The sequence below is a fragment of the Staurois parvus genome, unplaced genomic scaffold (assembly GCF_062004578.1).
Source record: "Staurois parvus isolate SC_StPar_1 unplaced genomic scaffold, SC_StPar_1.0 ptg000029l, whole genome shotgun sequence".
Classification (NCBI taxonomy): Eukaryota; Metazoa; Chordata; class Amphibia; order Anura; family Ranidae; genus Staurois; species Staurois parvus.
Genome location: NW_028317825.1, coordinates 10,895,001 through 10,916,298, shown reverse-complemented (window position 1 = coordinate 10,916,298; position 21,298 = coordinate 10,895,001). Strand labels below are relative to the sequence as shown.

The 21,298-nt window shown below is 41.2% G+C and overlaps 1 protein-coding gene across 1 annotated transcript in view; it reads right to left on the bottom strand.

The window, feature by feature from the left end:
• Positions 1–3,947: 3,947 nt before the first annotated feature.
• The window catches only part of RILP (Rab interacting lysosomal protein), a 74,950-nt gene continuing 57,599 nt past the window's right edge, over positions 3,948–21,298 (bottom strand). Inside the window, exons 4-8 of the mRNA XM_089657867.1 lie at positions 18,128–18,322; positions 15,265–15,425; positions 9,624–9,746; positions 8,564–8,647; positions 3,948–4,423 (exon numbers count right to left, since the gene is read on the bottom strand). Coding sequence (XP_089513993.1) covers positions 4,315–4,423; positions 8,564–8,647; positions 9,624–9,746; positions 15,265–15,425; positions 18,128–18,322 — 672 coding nt within the window. The 3' untranslated portion in view covers positions 3,948–4,314. The remainder of the gene's footprint in view (positions 4,424–8,563; positions 8,648–9,623; positions 9,747–15,264; positions 15,426–18,127; positions 18,323–21,298) is intronic.

Below are 21,298 nucleotides of genomic sequence, written 5' to 3'. Positions count from 1 at the left end.
CCTCAACCCGATAGAACACCTTTGGGATAAATTAGAGCAGAGACTGTGAGCCAGACCTTCTCGTCTGACATCAGCGCTTCTGCAAGAATGGTCAAACATTCCCATAGACACACTCCTAAACCTTGTGGACAGCTTTCCCAGAAGAGTTGAAGCTGTTATAGCTGCAAAGGGTGGGCCAACTCAAAATTGAACCCCACGGACTAAGACTGGGGTGCCATTAAAGTTCATGTGCGTGTAAAGGAAGGCGTCCCAATAATTTTGGCAATATAGTGTATAACGTATTCCCAAAGATGAATTTATTCTTTAATACAAGTTACTGCAAAAAAAAGCTTATTGTGAGCCTTGATTTCTTTTAGATTTAATTGAATGAAAAACATTGAAGAAGCAGGTGACTGTAGTAAACAGTAACAAAGATATGGTTACCCATAGCAATTGATCAGAATTCATTTTGCTCATTTGATAAACTTGCACTCAGCTAAATGTATTTTCATTAAGAATTCAACACTGCCATCTACTGGAGAAAAGTCACATTTATCATAATCTTTACCTATCCTTTATGTAGAGAACACCAACAAATTCTGCAACATTTTACACAGTATGTTGAAACAGTTTCCCACCCATGCAAGGTAACCTACTACAATCAAATGATTATTTTTCTGGAGGGAAAATTACACTGAAAACTTAGATGATTTAGGCATTTTTGAAACAATACAAGTAAAAAGGTTACAAACTGGCCCCACACAATCTACAATCCATCCATGCTTTTCCATTTTCTGTATCATTCCCTTATAATCTACAGGTTGACAACAGACACATTACATGCTGATTGCACAATCTCCTATACTGTAATCTCCTATGTTACCAACACCAATGTAATGCAATGGAATACCTAACTGGATAGAGACTGAATGGTCTATATAGAAAGGCACTGGCAATACATAGTTGTATATAAATGTAATAGACTGCAATATCTGAACAATCAGAATTATGTGGGTGATTGCCTTTATAGAACAAGAGATTGTTCATACAGAAGATCTATTCTCTAATAACCTACAGTCACACATTGATTACAAACTGATTGTACAAACAATACTGCAGGATATGCAATAGGTGGCATAAAACTATATTTGAGCTACATTATGTGTGGCAATTGGTACGCGTTACCATGACCAGCCTCATTTTTGCAGCTGGCATCTGGGGTATGTGTAAGGGTCCAGCGGTGAGTGAAAGGAGGGGGATTAGAATAATTTGTATTGGTTTTTACAGTATGTGATGATTACAATTTTAAAAATAAAAAGATAATATTCATGAACACAGAACATGGAAATGCAATTATTTTAGTAAATATAAACTGCTAAATACTTTTTCTCATCAGAAGTTAGAGCAGTGACTACAGGCATCATCCTGGTATTGTTTTTTTCAGCTGGCAGTTGTCTTTCATGTAAAATCAATCTTAGTGGATAATTAACTGCTGGATTGTTTTTACAAGCAGAGGGAAGGGAAGGGAAGGGAAGCCCCCCCCCCCCCCCCCCCCACTGCCTTCTACAGCTTTCTTGGGCTCTCCCATTCCATGGGCATGCACAATTTTAAAGCATGTCATGTTTGGTATCTGTTTACTTAGTGTACATCATCTTTTATATCTTATCAAACAATTGGGCAATATATTGTGTTTTTGTGCATTAAAATTCCGAAAAGTATATTGTTCCCCCCAAAAAATAAATAAATTGCTGCGCAAATACTGTGTGACATAAATTTCAACATCCACCTTTTTATTCTCTACCGCCTCTGCTTTAAAAAAAGAAATCTAATATTTGGGGGTTCAAAGTAATTTTCTAGCAAATTTTTTCATGTAAACAAATAGTGTCACAAAAGGCTTGCTGTAAGGGAATTCCTGTACGGCAACTGGCTAATAGAAATGAGCATAGGCTCGCGCATGCGCGCAGAAATGCGCACACCGGTGCACACACGCGGAAGCGTGCCCACTGTTTCTGGCGCCAGACTATTTAAAGGAAACTCTTACTCTCTGTCAGTGCTGACTGGTCTTCAGCTAACTTCCTGTTTCTTGCTGTATCCTGTGTGTATCAGTTACTGACCCGGGTTGCCATTGACCTGCACTTGGATCCTGTTTATGCTTCTGCTCATCGGTTTTCGGATCCTGGCTTCCTCCTGACCACGCTCCTGTCTGATGTTCCGGTACCTCATCGCCTGCTCGTTGCTGACCCTGGCTATTACTCCGACTATGCTTCTGGTTCCAGTTTTGGCTCTACAGTCCTGCTGAGTCATTACATGTCCTGGCTGTCATTACATCAGCTCCGGTTGTCATGGTGTTCTCCGGCCTCACGGTTATCAGAAGTTCCGGCAAACCACGTACCCAGATCTTGCAGTTCCAGTGGAGTGCTTCCTTAACTTCAGCTTGCTGTTCTGGCATCTCCTCTGTTCCTGAATGGATGTCCTTTCTGATTTACCAAGGTTACATCACCAGCTGCAAGTTACACAATCAATATCCACAGACACTCGTGTTCCTCCTGTCCCTCGGCACCATCTATTTCACCTTCAGTGGGGCCTGGGTTGGAGATACAAGAGAGGCTGACCTTGTCAATTCAGACTTCTATCAGGTACGTGACACTTGCTCTTCAAGTAGTTAGAAGAGTGGTTGATGTGTGGCATAAGCTTCTAATAGTGGCCCTGAAATGCCAGGATATTAGAAGCCCCCCAACTGACCCCTTTTGGAAAGTAAACACTCCAAGGTATTTGCTAAGGGGCATGGTGCATATTTTAAGATCTCATTTGTTGCCACAAGATTTTGGAAAATGAAGAAAGAAAACAAACGTTTTTTTTTTCTTTTTCCAAATCTTGTGACAGAAAACTGCCTCTTATCAAATTCCTTGGGGTGGCTACATTCCTAAAAGAGGTCATTTGGGTGGGTGTTTGTACTATCGTGGCATTTTAGGACCTCCTAAACTGTGAAAAGTAGTGAGAAAACGACATGAGAAAATATGCCCTATGAAAGCCTGAAGGTGGTCGTTGAATATTGGGGACCTGTATGTGGCTTAGCTGGCAAAAAGTGTCTCACATGTGGTATCTCCATACTTGGGAGAAGTAACAGAATGTGTTTTGGGGTGTTATTTCACATATATCCATGGCATGTATGAGAAATATATCATTTAAGTGACAACCTTGTATAAAAAAAAAATTTAATTTTCCAAAAATTTGTGGCAAAAAATAAAATTCCATGGACTCAATATCCCTCTCGGCACATTCCTTAGGGTGTCTACTTTCCAATAAGAGGTCTTTTGGGGTTTTTTGTACTGCCCTGGCATTTAGCACCTCAAGAAATGCAATAGGCAGTCAGAAAGTAAAAGCGGAGTAAATTCCAATGTATTTACCTTAGTTTGTAGGCGCTATAACTTTCACTGAAACCACTTAATATACACGTATTATGATTATTTTTAACAAAGACATGTAGCAGAGGACATTTTGGCTCAAATTTATGTCTAACTTTGGATATATTTGATATCTATTATAACAGAAAGTAGAAAATATCTGGGGTTTTTTTTTCTTTTTTTAACTTTTCGGTCACATAAAATGAAAAACCCAGTGGTGATCAAATACAACCAAAAGAAAGCTCTATTTGTGTGAAAAAAGACACAAATTTCATTTGGGTACAGCATTGCATGACTGCGCAATTATCAGATAAAATAACGCAGTGCCAAATAGCAAAAAAAGACCTGGTCAGGAAGGGGGGAAACCTTCCGGGGCTGAAGTAATTATTAAAGGACTTGTCAAAAACGGTTTGTATTTTTATTTGGTTTTGACACTTTTTTGGTGCATTAGCTGGGGTACCAAGTACCCCATACTCATTCACATGGAAGGCGAGATCTGGCAGTCCCCCTTGGATTTTTAGTTTTCCTGGAAATCAATGCAGAGAATTTAAACAATCAGACAGCTGACATTGAAATATTTATTTCTGGTGTCTGAACATTACCAAACAAAAAATATACATCAGATTCTAAGTTTATATTATACAGACTATACATTTGCAAAAATATTTTGTATACATATATTTATCTTTTTTTAAAAATCACATAATATGATATTTTATAAAAAATGCATTTCAAATAAAAATAGTGTTAGAAAAATATTGATAGTCTATTTTATGGGAAAATTAATATACAGTTTACACAGAAATTGACCCCTTTCTTGTCAAATAAAATAGGATTGTACAATCACTTTACAGAATTTGTAGTCCACAATCAGCACTGGACAGTTCCCAGCAGTAATTACACATTTACACAGGACAGAGGATGTACAGGGTCATGCACTGTTATCTAAGCCTTCTTTCTTGACCAGGTTGATTTCTTTGGAATTGATGATTTCCCAAGGCCCTGGTTCTGTTGACTGCTTTCCATACCACATTCCAAACCTGATAAAACAATAGTGCAAAAATCAGTCAGGGTGTGCTTCAGTTTCACAAGTATTTCAAAAGGTATGAAAACAACTTTTAGTGCTGGCAGCTTCAAACTAACAGTTTTCATGGCATGAAAATTAAATACTTATGTAAAAAAAAAAAATGTAAGAAAAAAATTTAAATTGAGTCCTTAGGTTGAATGGTCAGCTGTAGGCTTGGGGTGAAGCCTGGTAAGGCTGGGGGGCCCAGTGGTGTTTACATGGAGGATGCCACTGTAAACAATGAAGTGAACCCAAACAAAATGGTACTGCCAGCCCTACCAGCAAACGATGCTAGGGAACGGGGGGGCTGTTGGGCGGTTTTGGGACCAGAAAATGCTGCCCCGGGGAAGAGAGTGAAAGTGTGGCAGGAAAAAGAACCTCAGATTGATTGCCAGGGGCCAGCACAGTGGGAGAAAAAGGGACGAGGCAGTGAAGTGAAAGGGAGGAACATGGCAGCAATCATCCATCCTGAGTGGAAGGAAGCTTTACAACCCACCCTATTTGGCTGTTTTCGTTGTAGCTCATATTAAATCAATCATGATGCAGGAACCTGTCTGGCTGATCAGGTCACCTGGCAAGATGGATTCATTTTCCTCTCCAGGCTGTAAGTGAGAACGAGCTCTGGCTGTGCAGCAGAATTATATTACTGTGGCACTGAGAGGGGAGACAGAGATGATGCAAGACCATCACAATGGTTGGAGATCTGAAGGGAGGACATGTCTCAACCTTCCTATGGGTGGCTGATGGCAAATGGGTTCATCAGCAAGAAGGGGCTCAAAACTGACCAGGAATATGTCTTGAGAACTCTGAAACTAAGTGAATATGGGCCTCAGCAGAGTCTGAGAGGGCTTTTTGAAGGTGATCTTGGCTATCACTGGGCAGTGGGTGAGATGCTGTGACATGCCATAATATGCAATACTGCTCTGCGGTATTTTTAAATGTAAACTTGTTAATAAATCTGGGGCTGCTCCAAAAATATTGCCACAAAGTCATTCAGGCTTTATTGGGTGCCAATAGGGAAAAAAAGGGTAGGAATGGCCCATCCAAACTTTTTTTCTCTGATTTTAATAGAGTAAGGCTGGGTTATAACCTCTAATGATGGGTGCACACAGGAATTTTTTTTTTTCGAAATGTAAAAAAAACAATACGAACAGATCACCGTAGTAACGCAAGCGATGTTAGTGCGGTGATCTCACCATATTGTATTCTGACAGGGGGACTCAGCTATTCCCCCACCCCCACACTGATCAGTGCTCTCACCCATTGGCTGCAAGGTCTGATCGGATGCTGGTTTTCCAGCATGCTCATTTGTCTCAGAAGCCAGCCTGTCAAATGAGGAACTGTACACACGGGGCAAAAGTTGACCGTTTCCTATCAAAATGACCGTTTTCGAATGATTTTAAGCCCATGGGTACCCAAGCTTAAGGTTTATATTGCAATCTATGTCCTATTGGAGAGATTTTCCTTCTCTTCCTGTCCTATGGCCAAAACAGGAAGTGAGAGGAAATCTAGGGTCACCAGAACTAGTGTCCCAATATTACTGTTCTGGGGACAACCTAAAATGTGGGATATTCTTTTGCTTGCACTTTTGATGATAATGGTAAACAGAATTAATAGACAGGGTGAATCTCGACCACGTGACATGTGTTCTAATCCAGGGATTAACATTTCAAGTCCTGAGCTACTAGCCAGGCCTTAGAGTTACTCGCCACCAACAAACACACAAACAGAGACACCTGTACACACACACAGAAACATGTACATACACACACACACACACAGAAACATGTACACACACGCACAGAGACACATGTACACACACATGGTTTTCTCGTGTAACAATTTTCATTTAATTGAACTCACAGACATATATACAGTGAGGAACAGAAGTATTTGAACACCCTGCGATTTTGCAAGTTCTCCCACTTAGAAATCATGGAGGGGTCTGAAATTCACATTGTAGGTGCATTCCCACTCTCAGAGACAGAATTTAAAAAAAAAATTCAGGAAATCACATTGTATGATTTTTAAAGAAGTTATTTGTCTTGCACTGCTGAACATAAGTATTTGAACACCTAAGAAACAGCAAGAATTCTGGCTCTCAAAGACCTATTACTGTGCCTTTAAAAAGTCCACCTCTACTCCACTCATTAATCTAACTTAGTAGCACCTGTCTGAGCTCTTTAAAGACACCTGTCCACCCCACAGTCAGTCGGACACCAACTACTACCATGGGCAAGACGAAAGAGCTGTCAAAAGACACCAGAGACAAAATTGTGGACCTCCACAAGGCTGGAAAGGGCTATTGGCTGCTGGCAGTTGCCAAGCAGCTTGGTGAAAATAGATCAACTGTTGGAGCAATTGTTAGAAAATGGAAGAGGCTAAAGACGACTGTCAGTCTCCCTCGGACTGGGGCTCCATGCAAGATCTCACCTCGTGGAGTATCACTGATGATAAGAAAGGTGAGGAATCAGCCCAGAACTACAAGGGAGGAGCTGGTCAATGACATGAAGAGAGCCGGGACCGCACTTTCAAAGGTCACTGACGGTAGAACACTACGCCGTCATGGTTTCAAATCATGCATTGCACGGAAGGTTCCCCTGCTCAAGTCATCACATGTCCAGGCCCGTCTGAAGTTTGCCAATGACCATCTGGATGATCCAGAGGAGGCATGGGAGAAAGTCATGTGGTCAGATGAGACCAAAGTAGAACTGTTTGGTCTAAACTTCACTCGTCGTGTTTGGAGGAAAAAGAAGGATTAGTTGCATCCCAAGAACACCATCCCTACTGTGAAGCATGGGGGTAGTAATATCATGGTTTGGGGGTGCTTTTCTGCGAAGGGGACAGGACGATTGTACTGTATTAAGGAGAGAATGAATGGGGCCATTTATTGTGAGATTTTGAGCAACAACCTCCTTCCCTCAGTCAGAGCATTGAAGATGGGTCGTGGCTGGGTCCTCCAACATGACAACGACCCGAAGCACACAGCCAGGATAACCAAGGAGTGGCTCCGTAAGAAGCATATCAAGGTTCTGGAGTGGCCTAGCCAGTCTCCAGACCTAAATCCAATAGAACATCTTTGGAGGGAGCTGAAACTCTGTGTTGCTCAGCGACAGCCCCGAAACCTGACAGATCTAGAGGAGATCTGTGTGGAGGAGTGGGACAAAATCCATGTTGCAGTGTGCAATTACAGAGGTCAAACGTTTCCTGTAGTTCTTGACCAGGTTTGCACAAACAAAAGCTTCTGTACCAAATATTAACACTGATTTTCTCAGGTGTTCAAATACTTATGTTCAGCAGTGCAAGACAAATACATTCTTTGAAAATCATACAATGTGATTTCCTGAATTTTTTTTTTTAATTCTGTCTCTCAGAGTGGGAATGCACCTACAATGTGAATTTCAGACCCTCCATGATTTCTAAGTGGGAGAACTTGCAAAATTGCAGGGTGTTCAAATACTTCTGTTCCTCACTGTACATGCCATAGCCAAGCATCTACCACACCTGTCTTTCAAGAGGGGCTACAGTCCTACAATCAGCAATGTTCGCTCTGACAGGGACTGCCCTAAAGTGGTTGTAAACCTCAGACATGGAAATATACTTGTCTCAATTAAGAGTGTGGAAGTGTCATTTCTGTTTGAAGCTTTGTTCCTCTGCTATCAGCATGAGTCATTTCTGACTAATATTCCTGACACAAAGAGAAAAATGGTGACAGAGGAGGGACCTCCAGCAGATTGACAGCCTCAGCTTTGTTACTGTGTGCTGTGTGAAGGGGAGGAGGGGGTACCTTCCCTCCAATCAGCTCTCAGAGCTCAAATGTAACTTCAGCTCCCCATCCCCTGCTTTTCAGAGTGGAGAGATCCTGTGTAAATTCTGTGCTTTGAATGGTTGTAGGGGGACAGATGGCTGTAGATAAACAAGTACAACTTATGTAGGATGATTTGTTTCATTTCTGTTTATCACTTCACTGGGTATATGTAAAGTTTTACAACCACTTTAAAGTGACATCATATGCACTGCAATGTTTGGATCTCTATGAATGACATCAAAAAAGTGATGTCAATATAACAGCAATTTCTCTCATGTTATTCTTATTCATGTAAAAGTAACTTACAAACTCTTGATTTTTGATTCAGGGGGCTTGCCATCCACACAGTCAGTGGCTGTGGTTTGGGTCCATGAGCTATCTTCCTCATCACTGTAATAAAAAAAAACAAAAAAACGTTTGAGGCTTAAAACTAAACAGTGACACATAAAAACACAAAATAAGAGGAAGCAATAACCAGATTGTGCCCCAGTATTTAAAGTGAAAGTATACTGCAAATAATATTTCTGAGTTATTCAGTGTTTAAAGACAATTCTTTAAGGAATATGTGAACCGCACATTTCATATTCCAGATTTATGCCTGCTATACTATGTACTTGTATGAAAGTATCCTGTTCTCCTTGTATTGCTTCCTTTGTGTGAAATCCCTGGTGTTCCTGCCAGTCCTTCTGCTTTCCTATTAAACAGTAACCACACTGGGCATGAGAGAACAGAACCAACTGTGCTGGGAACTCCGTCTGCTATCCAATGATCAGACTTCTGTTCACATGCCCCCCTATGCTGCAAAGCCATTCACTGGGAAGATCAGTGTTCTGATGTTTCTTCACCCCCAGCTCTCAGAGTTCCTGCTGCAGCTGAGAACAGAGGGTGATCACTTAAGAAAAAAGGGACAAAAAAGGTATTTATAATGTTTTTTTATAAGTCCACACAAATGTTTTGGCTTTCATTTCCATTTTAAATGGAATGGGTTGTTTTACATATACTTTTAAACACTTGTGCATTTACAAGCTTGCTACTCTAAAGGTGAAGATTTGAAGTTTGGACACTAGAGGGAGCTCTCTGTGTAGTCAATCTGCTTCCTGATTACCAACTGCAGGCATTCAGGAATCTGTTGTGTTTAATGGATTGGCAGAGATGTAAAGTAGAGCTATCCATGTACAGGTGTTGTCAGCACAACCAGGCTCAGCAAACTGATCAGAAAATTGAACACTTGACCTGCTACATTAACCTCGAACAAACCATAAAACTGCCACTAAAAACTAGGTGATATAGGGGATATGAACAAATGAAGAAAGGTAAGTACTGTTTTTCTCTGACTTTATAAATAAAGACAAAGGCTAGGACATACCTGCTGGTTGAAGATTCCACCATTCCCAACATTTTGGCTTTAATCTTCCTTCTTTGTTTCCTAATGGCAGATTTCATACCACACAATAAAAGCGTTGGGATCCTCTCATCATTCAGCAACTCCCTTTAAAAAAAACAAGAAAATGTGTGTTCATTGAAGTCTTCTAAAGTTGTCATTAAAGTGTTACTAAACCCACAACAGCAAAATCAGTCTGTATATGCAGTAAAGCATGCTTGTTATAGGGGTTAATCCTCTGCATTGTGTAAAAAGGCTGTTTGACTTCTCTAATCCTCCCCTTCTTCCAGTGTCCCCCTCTTATCTCCTGATAAGACATACTGTGTGGAGACACTGCACATGCTCAGTTTGGTGTGTATTGCTAAAGAGTTTTTTTTTTTCTTGGGAGATTGCATGTGATCAGCACAGGGCCAATCAGCACTGTCCAGACAGAGGTCAGGGGTTCTGCATCCTCCTAGAGTAGAAAGAAAACTCCTCCTACAAGTTTTGACCAGTGCACTGCTGAACACTGATAGAAGTCACAAGTCTGCTCTAACTGCTGATGGGAAAAGATATTTAGCAGTTTATACTTACTAAAATAATTGCACTTCTATGTTCTATATACTGCGGGAGACCAGATATAGAGAATACAGGGCACTTGGTTTAGTAACACTTTAAGAGTTTTCGTGATGAAAGGCATTATCTAGAAGAAATACAACTGCCACTTTGCCAACATATTTTTTTTAAGTTCACGAGAGCTAGAGCTCACATAACAGACTATACATTATTATTATACAGGATTTATATAGCGCCAACAGTTTGCTCAGCGCTTTACAATATAAAGGGACACAATACAGCAACAATACAGTTCAATACAAGAGGGTTAGGAGGGCCCTGCTCCTTGGAGCTTACAATCTAAGACACATCAATTTTGTATATAGGAACTGGATATAGCTATAGCAATAGTTATAGCTATAGTATAGCATAGCATAGATACAGCCAGGGCTGCTGTTAGAAACACGAGGCCCCATGCAGCCTACCTGACAGGGTGCCCCAAAATATTAAAACAATATATTCACTAAAACTAACTAAAATTTCCTTATTATCAGACACAAACATAACACAACTTACAAAATTCCTGCTAAATCTAAAGATAAAACTGTATCGAGTTAAAAATAAAGCTTTGTGTGTGAATGAGGTACTCAGGCTCATTTGAGTGCTGTGCCCTGTAAAGTGAAAATCAGTGGGGTTTTTTTTATGTGGCTGGAGTGGTGTGTAGGCGGCCGATGTTATGCTATGGGGACACAGCGGCTGCACGAATACAGACGCAGGCCCTAATTTGACAAGTGTGCGGATGCACATGTGTGGCCCTGAGCACAGACAGTGCGCAATACACTTGGGGGCATAATATCAGGAGTCTAAATAGACCCCTGATGTGTCACTTCTGAGAAAGGGGCTAAGGACATACATACCTCCATCCCTTTCTCTGCAGCCTCATCTGCAGTATAGCATAGCACGGTTTACTGTGCTTCAGTTATGAATGAACACAGTGAGTGATCAGTACTTATCACTCATTGTGTTCATTCAGGAAATGAAGGGGCTGGTAAATATGATGAAATATTACTGGCCCTGTTCACTCTCTCCATACTGAAAAGATATGTGCCCGCAGCAACTGGCTGGAGAGAACCCCTTACTCCCTCCCTCCCTGCACCAACCACCAATCCCACAACCCCCGCTGCACCGATCACCCCCTCTCCTGCCTACATCCAATTCCCCTACTGCCTAGGCCCCATACAGGAGGACCAGTGCTGCCCCCCTTATTAGCAGCAGTTGCTATACCTATATCTATAGCTATGGCTATGGCTATAGCTATAGGGTAGCATGGCTATGGGTATAGCTATAGGATAACAAAAGTATAAAAAAATTACCACACTGTCAAAAATGTGCTTTCTTGGTTTAGCTTAAAGTGTTACTAAACCCACAACTGTAAAATCAGCCTGTATATACAGCAAGGCATGCTTGGTATACTCACTGTGGAACCTAAGGGTTAATGATCTGCATTGTGTAAAAAGGCTGATCCTGTCTTCTCTGATCCTCCCCTTCTTCTACGGTCCCCAATCCATCTGCCATAATACAGAGCAGAGGGGCAAGTCTGCGCATGCTCTGTTTGGTCAGCATTGCTAGAGCGGTTTTTTTTTTGGGAGGGTGCATGTGATCAGCACAGGGCCAGTCATCACTGTCCAGCCTGAGGGTCAGAAGTCATGCAGCCTCAAATGACAGAAAAAGGAAAAAGAAAACTCCTACAAGAATAAGCAGTGCTCCACCAGACACTGATAGATGTCCCAAGACTGCTATATACTGCTCATGAGAAAGTATTTAGCAGTTTATATTTACTAAAATAGCTGAATTTCCATGTTGTGTGTACTGTGGGAGACCAGATATAGTGAATACAGGGTCCGGGGTTTAGTAACACTTTAAGTGAATGAAACCAGGATAATGGGTTTTGCTAAATTATCTTGCATCTATTAAATGCAGGTGAACTGGGAGGGGAGTCTGCTTAAGCCAGCAAAGCAGAGATGAGAAGAAGAGTAGAAGGACCACAGTAGTGGTGAAGATAAGAAAATCTGGAGGCGGGAAAGAGAGAAAAAGTGTGTATGGGGCAGGGGATGGGGGGTTCGGTTTTCTTGATTGGCAGATGGTAGAATGTGTCAGCCGTTCTTGCACAGCCTGAGTTTTCCAGGAATACACGCTGAGCTGTGCATGTGCTCCCGGCCCTCCCTTCTGCTTAGTGCTCCCATAGCAAGCAGCTTGCTATGGGGGCACTTGAGCAGGCTTGCTCCCAAGCTGCTGCTCTGTGTCCATTCACACAGGATGCCTGCTTCAGCCCCACCCCCTACTCTATCCTCGTTGGCTTACTGGCTGTGATTGACAGTGACAGGAGCCAATGGCTTCCAATGCTGTCTCAGGCAATGGGGAGGGAGAGACCCGGGAGAACCTCGGCTCTTGTGCACATCGCTGGATCGAGATGGCGCTCAAGTAAGTTTTGGAGGGGGCTGGAGACACTGCTGCACACAGAAGGTTTTTTTTTACCTTCCTGCATAGAATGCAGAAAGGTAAAAAATCTGTAGCCTTTCCAACCACGTTAAGACTTCATGCACACTAGTTTTGTTTAAGCTCCTAGAAGCTGTTTTTAGCAGTTTTTTCTGCACCTTGAAGCTAAATAGTGCTATCCTCTGTGTTCTTTTATAGCATTTTTTGAGCTTCAGTGTCTTGGAGCAGAAAAAAATGTTTTTGTAGAGTTTTTAGAGCATTTTTCCAGCAGAAAAAAAACTAAATGCTGCTAAACACTAAAATGCTTCTAACAGCTTCTTTTGTTGCTTTTTTCTACATGTACCATAAAAACGCTAATAAAAACGCTAACAATCCTAAACACTTCTAAAAGTTAACAAAAATGTTATTAGTGTTTTTTTATCCAGTATTAAACCCCCCCAAAAAAAACACTAGTGTGCATGGAGCCTGAGTCAAATGCATGGAACAAAGCAGGTGCACGGCAGACGCTGGGAGTCCAGAGAAGTCGATATTTGTTCTAGGTCAGTCACATGTCGATTACTGAAGCAACATAAAAAAGTTGACAGTATCAGAGTCTACACCTTTAATAAACAAGTCAGCAATATCAGCTTCCGGTATTTCTATCCCAACAGCACTTATATTGTCAATATACACTCACCGGCCTCTTCACTAGGTACGCCTGTTCAATTGCTTCGGAACACAAATTGCTAATCAGCCAATCACATGGCAGCAACACAATGCATTTACGCATCTAGACATGGTTAGGACTACTTGCTGATGTTCAAACCAAGCATCAGAATGGGGAAGAAAGGGGATTTAAGTAACTTTGAATGTGGCATGGTTGTTGGTGCCAGACCGGCTGGACTGAGTATTTCAAAACCTGCTGATCTACTGGGATTTTCACTTACAACTATCTCTAGGGTTTACAGGCAATGGTCCAAAAAAGAGAAAATATCCAGTGAGTGGCAGTTGTGTGGACAAAAATGCCTTAATGATGTCAGAGGGGAATGGGCAGACTAGTTTGAGATGATAGAAAGACAACAGTAACTCAAATAACCACTCGTTACAACCAAGGTATGCCGAATACCATCTCTGAATGCACAACATGTTGAACCTTGAAGCAGATGGGCTACAGCAACAGAAGACCACACCGGGTGCCACTCCTGTCAGCTAAGAACAGGAAACTGAGGCTACAATTTGCACAGGCTCACCAAAATTGAACAATAGAAGATTGGAAAAAGCTTTAGAACAGAATGGGGAAGAAAGGGGATTTAAGTGACTTTGAATGTGGCATGGTTGTTGGTGCCAGACGGGCTGGTCTGAGTATTTCAAAAGCTGCCGGTCTACTGGGATTTCCACTCACTCAGACTGGTTTGAGATGAAAAAAAGGCAACAGTAACTCAAGTTACAACCAAGGTATGCCGAATACCATCTCTGAACGCACAACACATCGAACCTTGAAGCAGATGGACTACAGCAACAGAGGACCACACCGGGCGCCACTCCTGTCAGCTAAGAACAGGAAACGGAGGCTACAATTCACACAGGCTCACCAAAATTGGACAATAGAAGATTGGAAAAAGGTTGCCTGGTCTGATGAGTCTCGATTTCAGCGGTGACATTCAGATGGTAGGGTCAGAATATGGTGTAAACATAAAGGCATGGATCCATCCTGCCTTGCATCAATGGTTCAGACTGGTGGTAATGTAATGGTGTGAGGGATATTTCCTTGGCACACTTTGGGCCCCTTCATACCAATTGAGCCAAAGGCTGTTGTCTGCAACTAGGAAATCATTGCTTGTATCACAGCCACAAATTCAGTGCTAAAATAAAGATACCACCAGCTATGGACAGTTAAGACAGTCAGCTTTATAAAAAGTTTTAGAAGTGCTCCAAGAACCAGTAGATAGGATATTTTCTATATTTGACTGGTGTGCCTTTAATGTATTCAGAAGTGTATTTTTGGCCTTTATGGCCTACCTCAGTATTGTTGATAACCATGTCCATCCCTTTATGACTAGAGTGTACCCATCTTCTGGTGGCTACTTCCAGCAGGATAATGTCACAAAGCTCAAATCATCTCAAATTGGTTTCTTGTACGTGACAATGAGTTCACTGTACTCCAATGGCCTCCACAGTCACCAGATCTCAATCCCATAGAGCACCTTTGGGATGTGGTGGAATGGGAGATTCGTATCATGGATGTGCAGCTGACAAATCTACAGCAACTGCGTGATGTTATCGTGTCAATATGGACCAAAATCTCTGAGGAATGTTTCCAACACCTTGTTAAATCTATGCCATGAAGAATTAAGGCAGTTCTAAAGGCAAAAGGGGGTCCAACCTGGTACTAGCAAGATGTACCTAATAAAGTGGTCGGTGAGTGTATAGCCAATATTACCCACTCATACACTATGTAGCAGAAAACAGCTCTGGTACATTTTGGCTATTTTCGATAAGTCTTCGGTTTTATTTCTGTGCCAAACAGACAGAAAAAAAACCCACTGCATTGTTGGCATAGACTGCAGCTGTGATGTTAATGTGTAAACTGCAATAAAATACTGCATTTGACATTCACCTTTGATAGTATTTTAACTCTTCATTCACCAGAAATAAGTTAGTTTTAAGTTCATTCCTCTCCTGGACAATCTGCTTAACATCTTCCTTGGTGAAGCACATCTGACTTGATGTGGGCTCCTCATTTGCAGTATTTTCCTGAGACTTACAGTCAGCTGTGTTCTGAAAAAGGGATAATAAGAGTCACAAGCTGGCAGTGATTGAGCTACACAAATCAAGAGTAATACAGAAAGAGAGAAGGACACCCAGAAAAAATGAAGGCATTGCACAAGTTAAATAATACAGATACTGTATGACAGTAGCTTTAACTGAGCTTGTTACCAGAAGAAAACTGCAGTTGATCATTATATTTCTCTTCTGTGACCCACTAAAGGCAATATAAACTATTAACAGTATGAATCATGTTCACAACACCCACATCATAAAACAGCCAATGGATTGTGACTGTTTACATCTGTACTGTCTTAAATTACTGTATAATGAGTCATACTTTAACATACCACTGTAGATTTATACATAAATGTTGAAAAACTGGTTGGAAAAGATGTGCTTCAAGAATTGATGAGGGATTCCCAAATACTTCAAAAGCATAACTTAAAGAATAAAAAAATAAACAACACACGCACAAAAAAATGCATTCCTTCCAAAGTTAGATGGGGTCAGTCAGTACCATTTGCAGCAATGTAATTAACATGGTTTGAGCAATATAATGACCCACTGTGTGTTTTATCATATTGACTGGCTGGGGGTATCTACTGGGTATATGCAGCCAGGAAGTCCTCAGAACAGTGGTACATCTGCGGGAACATTGTGTCGGACAGATCGTACAGAGGCACCTTCACCAGCCAGGGATATGGGACTCTTGTTGGGAATATTGCTTATCTTGCAGTGGCTGGTCCACAGGAGCTGCATAATGTCGCATTTGCCCATTTTGCCCCGGCTACTACCAACTTTATATTATTTCTGTTAAAGATGTGCCACTTGGTAACCTAGATCCAAGCTGGATCTGCGGTAGGACATTTAGAAATGAGTGTAATGTACTTTATGCATCCAGGGCTGTTGAACAGTTTCTGGGCATCCTGGTGGGCATACCCTGGCTAATCTAGACTTATTGTGGACATGTTTTCCAGCACACAGACAAGGGAGGCAAGGTGGGGAATTCCTGTGACTACTAGCCATACCGATAAGACGTGTCTAGGTGCCTAGCTGTTAATTAGATTAATGTTTAAAGGTTGGATTGTTATGTTTTTACTGGTTGCATGTCTTATCTTATCTATGCTAATATCCCCAAGAGGGGAATGTCCTCCTGGGGTTTAAAGTATGTGTCTGGGATTTCATAAACCACTATTCCTTTGGTTTTACCTCAACATTCTGTCTGTGTATGATGCTTGGGTTAAAGGGCTAGTGTATTAGCTATCAGTCTGCTGGAAGGGTTTGGAGGACAGGAGGCACCCAGCCAGGGTACCAAGCAGTTTGTCACATTGATCAACTCAGTACGTCTGTTGCTTTTCAACAAAACAAGCTCTACTGCAATGTATCAGTTAAGAGTGTTGGGACAAACCATTTACCACTTACAGGGGTGCTTACAATGATCAGCTTTTATTTATTCATGTAAAACCTTTATCCCAAAAGAAAAAAAACTGTTGCTGTAACTGCCTGTGCAACTGTAGCGTAAACTGGAGTCTGGTGTCAATTTGTTAGTGTATTTAAATCTGTTAGTACATCTAACACTTCCCTCCCCCCCAGACTGACAATGCTGCTGTCCAAAGGTGCCCCTCTGCTCATTCATCCAGAGTGGAGGCACTCTAACAGGAGGTGTGTTACTAGCCAGATCACCAGAGAAAAACAGAGAGAATAAAAGCTTAAAAAAAAGAAAAAAAAAACCCACCACACACTAATGCAGCTACCACATCTAAGGATTGATGTTGGTTTAAATACAACTTTACTGAGGCAAGAATGAAGTGTATGTGACATTTTTCTGGCACACACAGTATGTACATACAAGCTGCCTTTATACAAAAGAACCACACAGCGCAAATCCAAGTCTCCTGTGCCTAACCTCTTGGCTCAACCTCCTTACAAGTGCCAATCCCAGAAACGAGTAAGTCCCGCTCCACACTAACTCCAAAGTAAAAAGCTCAAATCTGCACTTGGACAACATCCACTATGAAGTTTATCCTGAAACCACCAACTTCTGTACAGTCCCCACCCTTGGCCATGCCCCTCTGACATGTTCCACCAGGAATGGGCTTAATCATAGAGATACGATTGGGCCCAATTCGGGTGAAAACACATAAGTGGGGCATGGCCAAGGGAGGGGACTGTGAAGAAGCTGGTGGTGTCAGAATAAACAAACTGCCTTTAGGTGTTAAAATAAGTGTTCATTTTTCAGGTTAGGCCATGTGTTTAGGTTTGGGTTAAATGGGGTAATAGAAGAGTCTGAGGTCATTGGTGCTGACAGCATAATTCAAGTGTGCTTAGCAGTCTTCAGAACTGAAGACAGTTGGGAGCTTATGACTGATTACCATGAACCAACAGCAACCAACCAATCCGTATTCAGTTCACTGTAGTCAAAACCATGAAAGATGGATTGTGACTGGTTGCATGCTGTACTGAATAAATCTGTATAACACTGCTGCATTTTGTGATATATCTGCTGTTCATAAAATTTAATTGATCCTATGCTGTTCTCAAAAAGGTCTGAATCTGCTTGCAAATTTGAAAAGTAAAGAGAATATAAAAGTTCCAGCTAAATTAAGCCCCCCCCCCCCCCCCCACAAAGTGACTCAGGCATGTATACTTATGTTTCAATGCAAAAATTGGAAAACGCCTGTAAAGCACACAATCTAAGCTGCTCCACATACCATATTTTTGTCAGGAACTGTTTGGGACGTAAGCAGTTTATGAGTCAAGGAGTCTACTTCTTTCTGTTTTTCTTGGAGTAAGCCCTCCAGTTCAGTTTTCCTCTGCAGGGAGCTCTTCAGCTGGGCGTTCACCACAGACACTTTACGGCGGAGATCTTCGTTCACATTCATAACCCGATTCAGCTGCTCCTGGAGCTGTGAGAGGGAAAAAAAACAACATATGTATGTAGTTCTGTAACTGTGCAGGGACTACAGAAAAATCAAACGGTTTCAAAACTGCAGACAGATTAAGCATGTTTTTGCCAGAGCTACTAGACAGGACTACAACCTCTTGTAACAAATGTGACCTGTGCAATCTCCCCTTGGAAACTACCAAAGTCCTGTCTATGAGAATGTAAAAGCTGCTTGAAGAATCAAGAGACCAACTGCAGGTCAAATACATCTGTCAAAAAAATCTGAATGATCTCAAAAGCATCTCAAACTGACGTAAGCTGCATTTATCCAATGCCACAAGTCCAAAGCCTATCAACACAGGGCCAAAGGGTGTTGTCTGGAATGAGGAAATCATTGCTTCTATCACAGCCTCAAATTCAGTGCTAAAATAAAGATACCAACAGCTATGAACAGATAAGATGGTGGGCAGTCAGCTTTATAAAAATTTTAGAAGTGCTCTAAGAACCTGTAGATAGGATATTTTTTATGCCAAACCTTCACAATTACTTGCTGGGACCTGATGTCTTATATCCAGTTTCATCACAGCTTTTCATATGAGCTTGGATACAGAAATCATACAGCTCCCATGAATATACCAGAGCAGAATCTGACACTTTATCAGAAATTGATGTAAGTAGGCAGGAAATATGTCACCAGCACATCACAGTGTTGTACTTGTGACATATTTCTTGCCAGAGGTGTGCTGGTGACATTTCTTGCCTTGAAGCTTCAGCGCCCACTCACCCTTCAGCCATTTTCAGGAATGTGTGTGTTGAGAATATTGCTTTGGATTGATGTAGGTAGGAGCACCTTAACAGGGCAAAGCCTACCATTAGTAGTCAAGAACAAGAAGAAGAAAAATCCAAGTCACCTTGTGGTAATAATGCACACTGCCTTGTTCAATGACAAATAAAATTGATATATAGTACTGTGAAAAAGGCAGGTGTGAAGAAGAACTAGCTTCAGTGTAAAGAAGAACAAGGGGTCTTTTCCAGGATGGTAATGGTTTGGCTCCCACAGAGCCCTGATCTCAACATCATGTTTCTCTGGGATTACATGAAGAAACAGAAGGATTTGAGACAGCCTACCTACATCCACAGAAGATCCAGGGGTAGTTCTTCAAGATGTATGGAACAACCAACCTGCTGAACTCCTTCAAAAACTTTTTGCCTAGAAGAATTGAAGGATTGATGCGGTTTTGAAGTGTGACCATAACAAAATATTGATTTTAATTTCTCTTTTGTTCATTTACTTTCCATTTTGTTAACTAATAAAAATAAGCTAAGGACACATCTGTAATGGTAACGTGTACTGAGCCTTCACAAAGCTGGGTGAAAGGGCAAGGACGCCATGTTGTTCAGATTGCAGCCATGACAGTTTGTCACACATGGTAGTGAATAGTAGCATGAGTTCCCTTCTTGCATTCCCCAGGAAGCCATCTGGCACAATAAACAACTGTTAACTGATGCCAGGACTTTCTTATCAATCTATTGATCAGACACACAGACCAGTTTTTACATGCGTTGGACTTGAAAGTTCTGAGAGCACAGAAATGGCACATATTAATCCATGAAATTCACATTCATCACAGATTTACATTTATGGTGTGGGATCGTGTGACATTTGGAAACATATGAACTTATACACATATTAATTTGATGCACTTCAACATCAATTATATATTTTTTGTATTTATGTAGGATATTTCTATTTATTCACTTCAATATTATGAACACAGTGTATTCACTTTGGTTGTTATGACAGATTGATGTTTATTCACTAGCAGCGCTACATCACTTTATATATATATATATATTTTAATACATAGCTGTTTTTTTTAAGGTTAGTATTTCATTGCTCCGCCATAGACATTGCAAAAGTAGGTGAAACGGTTTGTGCAAGTCAATTACCCCAATAATACTCCTAAGCTTTGACCTCCATCTCAATAGACCAACTACATGAATGATGTCATGCTTAACTAATTATTATTTTTTTTATTTTATTACAGGTACTGTACTAAAGCTCCATCAATTTACGCAGCGCTGTACATATATTGTATATTCACATCAATCCCTAACCCTCAAGGAGTATACAATCTAAGGTCCCTATCTCACATTCATACATACACATACTAGGGCCAATTCAGACAAGAGCCAATTATTTATTTATTTCAGGTACTTATAAAGCAACGTCAATTTATGCAGCACTTTTAGACATATATTTTACATTCACATCAGTCCCTAACCCTCAAGGGCGTACAATCTACGGTCCCTAACTCACATTCATACATACACATGCTAGGGTCAATTTAAACAGGAGCCAGTTTACCTACCAGCATGTCTTTGGAGTGTGGGTGTACCTGGAGGAAACCCACGCAGGCACAGGGAGAACATGCAAACTCCAGGCAGGTGGTGACATGGTTGAGATTCCAACAAACAACCCTAGTACTGCCAGGCAGAAGTGCTAACCATTGAGCCACTGTGCTGCCCAATTAACCTACCAGCATGTCTTTGGAGCGTGGAAGGAAACTGGAGTACCCGGAGGAAACCCATGCAGGCACAGGGAGAGCATGCAGACTCCAGACAGGTAGTGCCACGATTGGGATTCGAGCCAATGACCCTAGTGCGGAAGTGCTAACCACTTCTGCCACTTTGCTGCCCAATTAGTTAGTATACTAAAGTATGGGTAGTAGAGATGCTTTTATTGTCCTTTTAAAGAAGCTTAAATTGGTATTAAACCCAAAAGCAACATTTTTTTTATATTGCAGCTTACCAATTTTCAAATGTGATGACTGCATTAGTTTTCTATTTTCTTTTCACCTTTGGATCCAGCAGGTAAGTCTGATGTTTTTCAAAAGAACAAGCTGTCCTACAGATATAGCAGTTAGAGGCCTGAGACAAACTATTTAACACTGACATGGGTGATTACAAAGATCATCTTTTATGTAAAAAATGTATC